We start from the raw sequence: 12,103 nt of genomic DNA on the forward strand, positions 1-12,103 counted from the left end.
CACATTCCTCTCTTGATCCTACTGCACTCCCTAATGCTGCCCCTAACACCGATGCTACTGCATCTACTACTGCTGCCCCTCAAATTCCTGCTGCCCCTACATCTGCCGTGTCTGCCTCGGAGGTGGCTGCCACTGCCAGACTGGACCGCAGCCCACCCGCGGCGCCCAAGTCTGACCCCAGCACTTCCGAGGTGTCTTCTGCCCCTACGGACAGTGCCTCGGACAATAGCTCCTTGGCTGATCCGAGTCACTCTTCTTCACACTCTACCGACTTGGGTCGTGCTCAACGGGAGAGGCACCCTCCGGCTTGGCATCGGGATTATGTCGCACATACTTTGTCTCTTTCGGGTCCATCCATCTCTCCCAGTTCACTGTCCTCTCCAAGCTCCTCAGGTACTCCCTATCCTTTAGCACATTTTGTGAATTGTGATAAATTTTCTGTGCGACACCGTGTGTTTATTGCAGCTATTGATAAGATGGTTGAGCCTCGTAATTTCAAGGAGGCAATGCAAGATGAGGGATGGAGAGAAGCGATGCAAAAAGAAATTGATGCATTGGAAAATAATGGCACACGGGTCATGGAAAATTTACCTTCGGGCAAGAAAGCTCTTGGGCGTAGATGGGTTTACAAGGTCAAGCTTAATTCTGACGGCACAATAGAGCGGTTGAAGGCTCGTCCCGTTATTTTTGGTAATCATCAGGTTGAGGGTATCGATTAAAACGAGACTTTTGCTCCAGTTGCTAAAATGGTAACTGTTCGTGCTTTTCTTGTTGTGGCTGCTGCAAAGAATTGGGAATTGCATCAGATGGATGTCCATAATGCATTCCTTCACGGTGATCTTGATGAGGAGGTTTATATGAAACCTCCCCCTGGTTTTCATGGTGCTCAACCTGGTATGGTGTGTCGTCTTCTGAAGTCGTTGTATGGTCTTCGTCAAGCACCTCGGTGTTGGTATTTTAAATTGGCCTCCTCTCTGAAACGGTACGGACTTGTGCAATCGTACTCTGACTATTCTCTTTTTACTCTGCAATCTGGGTCTATTTAGCTTAGTGTCCTGGTGTATGTTGATGATTTGATAATTTCTGGTAATGATTCTTCTGCGATTTCACTGTTCAAGACATACTTGAGTGATTGTTTTCATATGAAAGATTTGGGTGTTTTGAAGTATTTTCTTGGTGTTGAGGTTGCTCGTAGTCCGGAAGGCATATTTTTATGTCAACGGAAATATACACTTGACATTATTGCAGATTCTGGTTTGCTAGGTGCTCGTCCGGCGGGTACTCCTATTGAGCAGAATCATTCTCTGGAGAAATCAGGGTCCCCTTTCTTTTCTGATCCAGAGCAGTATCGACGGCTTGTGGGTCGTCTGATTTATTTGTCTTTTACTAGACCGGATTTGGCATACGCGGTGCATATTTTGTCTCAATTTATGCAACACCCGCGACAGGATCATTGGGAAGCGGCTCTTCGCACAGTGCGGTACTTGAAGGGATGTCCGGGTCAGGGAATTCTTTTGAGTTTGGATTGTGATTTTCATATTACAGGTTGGTGCGATTCAGATTGGGCAGGTTGTCCCTTGTCGCGTCGTTCTATCACTGGCTGGTTGGTGTTTCTTGGTGCTTCTCCTATATCTTGGAAGACTAAGAAAAAGGAAACTGTGGCCAAGTCTTCTTCTGAGGCCGAATTCCGCTCAATGTCTAAAACTACTGATGAGTTGAAATGGTTAAAGTCCCTTCTTCTGAGTTTGGGTGTCTCGCATCCCCGCGCTATGAGTTTGTTTTGTGATAATCAATCTGCTTTGTATATTTCGAAGAATCCAGTTTTTCATGAGCGTACCAAGCACATTGAGGTGGATTGTTATTATCTTCGTGATGCGATTCAGGATGATATAATTAGTCCGTCTTATGTCAAGACGACGGATCAATTAGCAGATATATTCACCAAGGCTTTGAGTAAAAGTCAATTCCTGTATTTACTTGGCAAGTTGGGCATTTGTGATTTGCATGCTCCAACTTGAGGGGGGGTGTTAAGGCCTATTATTATTATGTATATTGTATAGTTATCGGGCCTATCTCATGAGCCCTAATCTTAGGTTGTATATATACGCTTCTCTACACTCTAATAAAACTACGGAAAAATCTTTTCGTGACAACTTGTAATTCAGTAATTGCTAATTTTTCCATCTAATGATGTAGCTTTGATAATAATTTTTGCTATTCCATATAAATATATAATACACCCTATTGTTATGGTTCTTTGATTAATTGACCCATCACTTCAAATACGTTTTACGTATTTGTTGAATTTCTATAATTAATTTCACTCTAATATTTGGTTACTATAATAATATTGCTGCAAATATTTAATTACTCCCTCCGTTCCTAAATTACATTCCTCTTTCTAGCATTCATTCCTCATATAATAAAGAGAAAGAGGAATGTAATTTAGGGACGGAGGAAGTACTTAATTGCAATTTTTTAAAATTCTATAGAAATTGCTGCTATACAAGTATATTATTATTTTTCCATCAACTAGCTAAGTTATTAATTAATTTTCCTTGTTACTTAGCATTAATCGTTGGTAATATAAATAGATATAAAGTACAAGATTTATTTCTATTTATCACTTTGAATTTGCTATTAGATCATACACCTTTAAAATCCAGTAAACTTGTCTTGAAATCACATATTATACAACATGCATACTCATGTGAGTATGTTGTTATGATTGTATAATTTAACAATTCTTATTTATGTTTTTAGGGTAGATCATAGAGAATTAATAGTAATGGTGTAGAATTGTAGATCGATGAACATTTAGATAGGATTAGTAATTTACCAGATACACTTCTATCCCTAATCTTTTATTTAATTCTATATATCTTTCCAGTTAGATGAGGTTTGTAATTAGATAAATTTTAGATATTTTGTAGAAAATTATTGATAAAACAATATTTTGTTTGAAGTGAGGAAATCTTAATTTTTTTTATAAACATGGTCTCTTTTACTAGCAGCTAATTGGTATAAAAAATTCAATTGTTGCATATAATATGAAACAGATATAGTATTGTCGGATTTTGCCTTTTATTTTATATTGTTATAACACTATTAGGTTTTTCAATATATAAATGTTGGAATAGTAATGCAAACGGATGACTCGCGCCCGATCGGGCGGAGGTGGTCAAGGAAAAATAGAGATCTCTCGCGCCCGATCGGGCGGGCTTCGCCCGACCGGGCGGCGGACTCAAGTTTTGACGAGCCCGACCGGGCGGTTTCGCCCGATGGCTCGCCCGGAATGAGGATTTCAGATCGCTCGACCGGGCGGTGTCCGCCCGACCGGGCGCGACACTAGTCTGGAAAAACTTGATCTCGTGCCCGATCGGGCGGCAGCTCGCCCGATCGGGCCCGCCTTTTTCCTAGGTCGGTTTGTTTACGTGTTTCATTTTTCCAGGACTCATATAAATACGAGTCTTACCTTTTCATGAGATTTATTCACTTTCTAGCCGAAAACACAAACCTACCTTTTGAGATCTGAACAGTTCTTGAGCAATTCCACTCTTCGAGTTCGGGTGCACGGATTACGGAGAGAGTTGCATTAAACTTGGGGGGGTGTGCGTCATCAGGAAACCTGTACCGGTGGTGGCGTATTTCGCTTCTAAGGCAGTGGATTTTGTTCCACGGCGCGACTGTGAGTTTGAGATCTTCAATCAAGTATTTTCCCTTTCATCTTCTCTATTTTGTTATTGGAATCAACAGGTATTTTACCAACAATTTAGAAGCGAAATATATTAAATTTCTATACTGTTGATTTCTTGAATTTGGGAAAAATATTGTTTTGGAGATTGAGATATTAATCATCGTGTACTACTCGAAAAAGAATAATCTTTTCTTAGGAACTCTTTTGGATTTACGGTTTTTTTTTTGTACTCAACTTAGCGAGTATCAAGATTAATTTTGGGTGCAGTATTTTTTGATCGATTCAATCAAGAATCATTCTTGGTATTTAAGTCGGTTAATCATGGAGTTTTTATCAATCAACTCTCTGAATAGGAGATATGCCGTCAAATTGTTTTTGATATTGGAGTTGAATTAAGCTTCAAGAATATATGCCAAATAAGGCAAAATTTCCATTAAGTTGGTGGATTTAATTTATTGGTTAAATTATAGTTTAATGGCACTCAAGTGAGTTTGTGAATCAAAGAGGAGTGGTAGTGCTTGTGTTGATGATAAATAATGAAATTATTGAAAAGTCAACTGTGTCGCATGGTCTCGTGATTGTAAATTCATGAAATATAATAGTTGATGTTCCTGCATCAAGTGGATTAATTTCAAGTTTGTTTGAGCCGAAGCTGGAGTTAGCCGACTCCATACGTCTGTGGGTATTGCAACATTAAAGATGTTGCTGCTAGATGTTTCAGAATATAATCATCTAGCGAGGCTCGTCAATAGATTTGGTACATGCACAAAATCAGATAAGTCTTCCTCAGTTTATGTAATTAATTTTTTAACTCTGCATAATATTGTTTATTATGTGCCCCAAGTGTGCATAATTTTATTATTATGAGCTAATGCAATGCTATGTGGGGGTGAGGTGAGTTAGATCTTGTAACTGACTAGTATGTTAGTTTTACTCTTGTAAAGGAGTGGCATTGAGGAGGAAGGTCTCCGTAAAAGATGTTTATCTGTGGCTATTTGCTTGTTGTTTTGCAAGTAATTTATTTCTGCTAATGTATGTTTTGTCCAATGGTATTCTATTTATGTTCATGGACTTTAATGTGTTTTGTCCTAGTAGATTAGGGATGACATGTGTTCTATCTTATGATAGTGTTTTTAAATTGTTATTTTTCCTAATCATGGACAATGTTTTGTTGAGCACGGAGTATGTGATAAGCTTGTAAGTGTCTCTTTTTTAGATTAAAAAAGGGATTTAGAATTATTGTTTCTTTTAATTCTTGTGATCTTAATTAGCTTTGTTCACGAACTTGAAATGTATTTAATTTGCTAGAGGTGTAGCAAATTATTTTTCCTTGTTGATGGTCTAGATGAGACCAAGTTGATTTCCGGGCTTATTAGCAGAATTAAAAAGGCTTGACTTAGCAAAGCTAGAATGGCCGTGCAAATTTGAAGTGTAAGTGCCCCACATGAGGTAAGGATGGGAATTAACATTCTATATGTCTTTAAACACTATTAATATTCTGTGAATGTTAGTATTGTGGGGGTTGCAGATATGTATCAGCTGTTTATTTGTTTAGTAAGTATTTCACCTAAGAATTTGGTTGATACTCCCTAATTTGTTACCTGATTCATGATTATTTTCATGTGGTATATGTGATGTGGGGTTTTCCAATAATGAAGAATTGACTTCTGTATATGTTTCACATAAAACATGAAGGCTTGTGGGACTGTGGGTGATATGTATGCTGAATATCTACTACGTTTATCATGTGCGAGCTTGATATGTTAAATCCTTGAAATGTCTCAAGTATATGTTTTCCTATGACATGACATGTTAGTTTTGTTCGTTCATAGGATTTGTTCTTGCTTCCTAAGCTTTATTCTGCTAGTAAAGTTGATGAGTTCATCATCTAAGGTGTATTGGATTAAAGCTTAAACTAGTTGTGTATCATCTTGGTTTTACTTTCTTGATCGAAAGTTGTATTTAGATGTTTGTTGTGTGGTTTATATATTCATGTAGTGGTGAATGGAAAATTCCTGAACCATATTGATAAACCTGATTGACTAGTTGTGGAAAGAAGCATGTTAACGCGAGTTATGCATTCTCTTTGAGTCTGTTATGTTTGAGAAGAGTATATCTTGCCTTGCTATTAGAAATCCATCTGTTGTAAGTATCTTTTAAGGTGAGTTGAAAGGTGGTTGATTGGAAATGGGCTAAAGGTAAGATACTATGTTGTTAGGATTTACTCTATAAGTTTGGTGCTGACCAACTCTTACGACTCACCTGGTTTGTTCTAAGCTTGTCTGATTTGCAGTAAGGTTGCTTAAGCTTTCTAGCATGATTGATTGTAAATCAAGGGTGTGTACTTTAAAACGCATGCACAGGTGACAACTTAGAAGATGAGGTATTTTTTGCTCATGATGTTATATCCTTTGTGATATGTATGGTGAGTGGGGGTTAGATTTGAGTACTCTAACTTGTTATGTTAAGTTTTTCTTGGCATGTGAGTTGAACTTCTTGATGCATGTGTGATGTTACTATGGTTCGCATTGATAGAATTCATTTGCTAGAATGATCATAAGTTGTTAACTTCACATGCATGTTGTTAATTGAGATAAAGATGTATACGTGTCTCTAAGCCAAGAGACAATTACAAGATAATGTGATAAGCAGAATGGTTCTAGGAAGTATGTCGATGAACTAATAAAGGTACGCATTAATCTCATTATTGTGATGTAGAGAAAGTGGTTTGGTAAATTATATTTATCATGTCTAAGCCAGAGTTGTTTTCATGATTTGGCCTTGATGTTTGATTCAAATGTGCTAATGTTTTGCAATCTAAATGATGAACAAACTATTCTTGACGTGTAGTGGTTTTGTTGTAAACTATATTGTTCATTCTGTTGGTCAAAAGAGAATTACTCAATTATTGTTTGAGTTTCAGATAGTACAGGGATGAAGGTTAATATGAGAAAGTTTCTCAAGTACCTATCCAGTAAATTCTAAAAGAGACAATGATTGAATGAACAACGATGATTAGTTGAACCTCTTCAGTGTATGATTTTTACATGATGAAGGGTGGTGCTCTGTTTCGAGTGAGCTGCAAAACAAATTGTTGTACACTATCCATTATGAAGCAAAGGTTCATTAGATTGGATGACGTGTGTCAAGAAGATGATTGTTGCAAAAATTAATCTCTGGAAGTTTGTCCATTGTGGGGGTAAGTTGATCCTCATGTTCTCTTCATTATTTTTCACAAGTGTCTATGTATGTTGTCAGGAACTACAGATGTAGTGACAAAGTTAGACAGATCTTGTGGAGGTGATACTCATATTAGAGTACGTGAAAGCAAAGAAGAATCAAGCAGGTCCTTATACCAGGATGAAGCACAGGTAAGTGCTTGATTGTCTAAGAGAATATATTTAAGATCCTGTGGGGTATTTTAAATTATTCTAGTGACGAAGTTTAAAAATTGAGTCTACATCCTGAAGTGATCTGGCTTAATAACCTTCTAATTTATATGGTTATGAGATGCTTTGGTAGACTTGTTGCTTGATGCTTGCAGGTTGAGCTTTAAGTGCTCTTAATATGTCCATAACCCAGACTGGGTGGTCAATTGTGACAGCTTACATGGACACACCGAAATGTTTCAATTTGTTGAACTTTTGTTCTGACTGGGTCTGGAGCCTTGTTTTGGTTGACTCATTGTTGGATTTACGCCATTTATGTTTATTGAATCTATAACCTTTTTCAGTGGTTTGTTGATCAGGTGGATTCAGTAAGGTTGAGCGTGTCTCTTAATGTCATTTGTCTAGTTATTCTTTGAACAGGGATTGATAATGGCTCTTAAGTGGATTTAAGACCATTAGCCCAGTGGCTCTTAGAGTAGGATTGATAATGACACCGAAAGTGGAAGGTTGAGCATTGCTTGCTCTTAATACTACTAGCCCAGTTGCTTGAGAGGTGGGAACGATAGTGATTCTTAAATAAATTAGAATCACTAGCCCTGATACTTCTCGAGTAAGGAACGATAGTGGTACCGAATGACTGAGGTTGGGAGTGTCCCTTAATGCTCTAGCCTAAGAGCTCATTGAGCAGTGGATTGATAGATGCACCGTCGAGTTGATAGGGTTGAACTTTTCGTTCTTAATGTTCTTATTCCATTGCACAGAAAAATCTTGGGTTTGCAAGGTGCTTGAATGTGTTTTAAGCCTGCAAGGAAAGACCCTAGATGTGCTGGGAATGTGTGTTTTATGCACAGACGGAACACCTACGTGAGTACGAGGGGTGGCCTCCTTCAAGGGAAAATTGTGGTGTAGTTTTCCTAAAGTACTCATGAGAGCCCAAGGTGTAGGCCAAGATTGGCGGAGTTGCTTAAGCTCTAAAGTCAAGGTATGTGCATTCAAGGTCCCTTCCTCGCTCCTAGGAGTTCAAATCTTAGGATACTCACTAGGGAAGTGTTGAAAACCTTGTGCACTAATGTGTTAGTTCAAACCTTTGGACACTAGCATTTAAGTACTAAGACTTTCATTTACTGTTCAGATTTCATGTTGAAGATCCGCTCGCATTAGTGGGGGATTGTTGGAAATAGTAATGCAAACGGATGACTCGCGCCCGATCGGGCGGAGGTGGTCAAGGAAAAATAGAGATCTCTCGCGCCCGATCGGGCGGCGGACTCAAGTTTTGACGAGCCCGACCGGGCGGTTTCGCCCGATGGCTCGCCCGGAATGGGGATTTCAGATCGCCCGACCGGGCGCGACACTACGTCTGGAAAAACTTGATCTCGCGAGCCGCCTTTTTCCTAGGTCGGTTTGTTTACGTGTTTCCTTTTTCCAGGACTCATATAAATACGAGTCTTACCTTTTCATGAGATTTATTCACTTTCTAGCCGAAAACACAAACCTACCTTTTGAGATCTGAACAGTTCTTGAGCAATTCCACTCTTCGAGTTCGGGTGCACGGATTACGGAGAGAGTTGCGTTAAACTTGGGGGGCGTGCGTCATCAGGAAACCTGTACCGGTGGTGGCGTATTTCGCTTCTAAGGCAGTGGATTTTGTTCCACGGCGCGACTGCGAGTTTGAGATCTTCAATCAAGTATTTTCCCTTTCATCTTCTTTATTTTGTTATTGGAATCAACAGGTATTTTACCAACAATAAAACCCCAATTGTGCTGCTGTTCCAATTCATCAGAAAATCAATTTTTTGTAAGTATATATAGACTTTATTACTATGTCCTTTTATCCTTTCATATTTCTGATTCTATTTTTCTGATAGTATATATATACTTGTAAAGTTGTAATCTCTGCTTTCTGATTTCCATAATAATTCTTTTTTCTACACGCAGAGAATTGACAATGGTCGAGGTTGAACAGGTAGACAGGATTAGCAATTTGCCGGATGCCCTCCTCTTGGAAATCTTATCGTTTTTGTCGACCAAAGAAGCTGTTGCTACTAGCATATTGTCTAAAAGATGGAAATTTGTTTGGACTCAAGTCCATGTACTAAACTTTTCGATGTATGGTTCTGTTTCTGTCAACTGTTTCAACACGTTTGTGGATAGAGTCTTGATCTGTAATGATACAAAATCATTACGGCTGTTTCAGCTTAAATGCACATGTCGGAGAATTGTCAATGCCCTCCAATATTATAAATGGATTAGGAATATAATGCGACGGGATGTTGTTGAGATAGATCTTAATTTAAAGAGGGGAAAACTACCATCAGGGATTTTTTCGAATGAGAAACTTATGGTGCTAAAGTTGACAGATTTCTATTCCCCTCTTCGGAATTCAATTCATCTACCAAATCTGTTAACCCTACACTTGACAAGAATCAAATTTTCATTGGATGATATCTTGATGAGGTTGCCTCGACTTGAAGAATTAATTATTCTGAATTGCTTCATATTGCAAAATATGTTTATTCGTTCTTCTTCTCTAAAGAGATTAAATCTCTTTGACCTATATCGTATGGAAGAAGATAAAATAGGTACAATAGTAGCTGTTCCAAGTCTTGAATATCTTTGTATCGACGATTTTATATTAGACTGCAAGTTTGACATCATGCCCTCTTTAACTGAAGCTAGACTTCACATCCGATTCCGTGATTCTTTCCGTGAACAAGTGTTTAAATTCCTTCAACAAGTTTCTAATAACTTGATGACTTTAGAATTACAAGTTGATATAACAAAGGTATGAGCTAATATTACTACTTCTTATGGGGATGCCCCAATTTCTCATACATTTTCATAAATAAACAAACAACTTTATTCAATTGTGGAGCTCACAATAATGAAAAAGTTATTGATTTATTCACGAAAATACTCCATGAGAAATAAATTTCGTTTCTCAGTATGAGTTACAGGGAATTTCCTTTTATTTTTTTAAAATTTTTTTCTCTGTCAATATATAATGACATTTCTATCTTTAACTTTAGGAATATCTTGGAGGTGATGAGCATGATCAAATGCCGTTGTTTCCACACTTAAAACATTTGGTCGTAAGAGGTCGCAACTGTCGTTTAATCAAATGCTCAAAATTATCATGGCGGTATCATGTGTTATGGATTTTGTAGCGTGCTCCTAATCTCGTGTCTCTTGATTACTCATCAAAATCTGATGTATGCTATTGTAGTCCAGTACTTGCTACTTATTTGCCAAAATGTCGAATACCAACACTTGAAGTTGTCAACATCAGCTTGTTTGAATAGGGAAAGTATTGAGATATTATCGTATATTAGGAAGATTTGATAGAATATTTCCATATATTTATCTCCTATATTTTAGTTAATTTCCTAAGATCCTATGATATCTTTTGATACGAGAACTAGGACTTTGTAACTCTATATATTCCCAATTATTATCAATGAGAAGGCAAGCAATTCTGTTCCAATTTAATTCTAATTCTCTCATAAATATTTTGTCATGGTATCAGAGCTGATAAGAGAGTGCTGGAATATCTGTTAAAAATGTCGTAAACTTGAAGGTGTTGACAATCAATTTAAATGATACGGTTTATGGAAAAACAATTGCTGCACTTACAAGACTATTCAATGTTCCGAGGGCCTCATCTGTATGTAAGCTTGTAATTTCACATCAGAGATAATGTCTTACTTTTTAATAAGAAACTAGTAGGTTATCATGTTTTCAAGTTTAATTTCTCAGATGCCTTAAAACATATAGGTTTTATTTTCAAAGTTATTATGAACTTAAGGCAATTTGTTACCTGCATTTAGTACTTGGTGTCCAAATTTTGGACTACCCAAAGCATACATATTTTCTAAAAATTGCCTTTATTTATTTATTATTATTATAATTACATATTGGCTCTTTGTAATCCCAATTATAGCCAATGTATGTGATATACGATCTAATGTATTTGCTGGACATGTTCACTTCAAGATATAATAGAGAATTGGTTAAATAATTTAAGTTTAATAGACTTTTTTTTTTTTTTTTTTTTTTTAGGAAACGTTAGGACGGACTTAAATTAAATCATTTTCTACCAAAGATAACGCACTTTTGGGGAAAAGTACTCATACCATCTAGCTATTAAATGGGCCACCGTATTCCCTATGCGTTTTACATGCGAAACATCAAAGATATCAAAAGACAAAGAAAGCTTATAAATGTCATTGATCAATAAGCAAAATAGTTTAGATATCCATAAACAAAGTTTCTAATTTGACGACTTTAGGATTACAAGTTGAGACAATAGAGGTATGAGCTAATATTACTGCTTCTTACTTATAATTTTTCACTGTTTTTCTGTTAATACCTTTGTTTTGCATCTCATTAACTTTAAGGCTACTCTTGGAGGAACTGAGCATGATCAACTGCCGTTGTTTCCACACTTGATCTATTTGATCGTAAGGGGTTACCACTGTTTAATCAAATGCTCAAACTTTTCATGGCGGTATCTTGTATTATGGATTTTGCAGCGTGCCCCTAATCTCTGTCTCCCTTGATTACTCGGTAAGACATCGTCGTTTTAATACTGTTAGAATATATGTTAATATATTCTTGTATATATCTTAATTAGTTAAGTGTATATTTTAATATTTATCCTTTTCTAGTTTGTTAGCATTAGGATAATTAGTTAGCACAATTGTAGCCGAAAGATTGCTACCATACTTTGTATATATTGATTGCACAGTTAATGCAAATTGAATTGGCTTCAACTAATCCCAACTATAGCCAATGTATTTGCTTACAAGTTTCAATATTAATAAAATTATCTATGTTTTATCGATAAAGGTAGGACTTCACTTCACATTTACAAAATATTAAGTTTAGTTTTTTAATGAAAAAAAATTAGTTTATTAAAACTATAACAATAAGTCCAGTTACGTAAAAATTATTTTAGTAGGAATGGAAGAAGAAAGGATTTTTTAGTTAGACGCATGGAATTAGTTGAGAATTTTATTCG

General features: G+C 36.8%; 1 protein-coding gene across 1 annotated transcript; it reads left to right on the forward strand.

Annotated features, from left to right (window-relative positions):
* The first annotated feature begins 6,832 nt into the window (after positions 1-6,832).
* On the forward strand, positions 6,833-10,385 carry LOC145628187 (F-box/LRR-repeat protein At3g26922-like). The gene is made up of 7 exons (XM_081680497.1): positions 6,833-6,896; positions 6,956-7,068; positions 7,280-7,354; positions 7,446-7,454; positions 7,848-7,867; positions 9,022-9,868; positions 10,251-10,385. Exons 1-7 carry the CDS (start codon positions 6,833-6,835, stop codon positions 10,383-10,385), a joined length of 1,263 nt encoding a protein of 420 aa, XP_081536623.1.
* Positions 10,386-12,103: the final 1,718 nt, after the last annotated feature.

Source organism: Chenopodium album, chromosome 4, assembly GCF_948465745.1.
Source record: "Chenopodium album chromosome 4, dcCheAlbu1.1, whole genome shotgun sequence".
Classification (NCBI taxonomy): domain Eukaryota; kingdom Viridiplantae; phylum Streptophyta; class Magnoliopsida; order Caryophyllales; family Amaranthaceae; genus Chenopodium; species Chenopodium album.

Coding starts and splice junctions, on each gene's coding strand:
- LOC145628187 (XM_081680497.1), top strand. CDS start 6,833: ATGACGTGTGTCAAGAAGATGATTGTTGCAAAAATTAATCTCTGGAAG. Junction 7,868..9,021: donor AAAAATCTTGGGTTTGCAAG/GTGCTTGAATGT, acceptor TTCTACACGCAG/AGAATTGACAATGGTCGAGG. Junction 9,869..10,250: donor TACAAGTTGATATAACAAAG/GTATGAGCTAAT, acceptor TGGATTTTGTAG/CGTGCTCCTAATCTCGTGTC.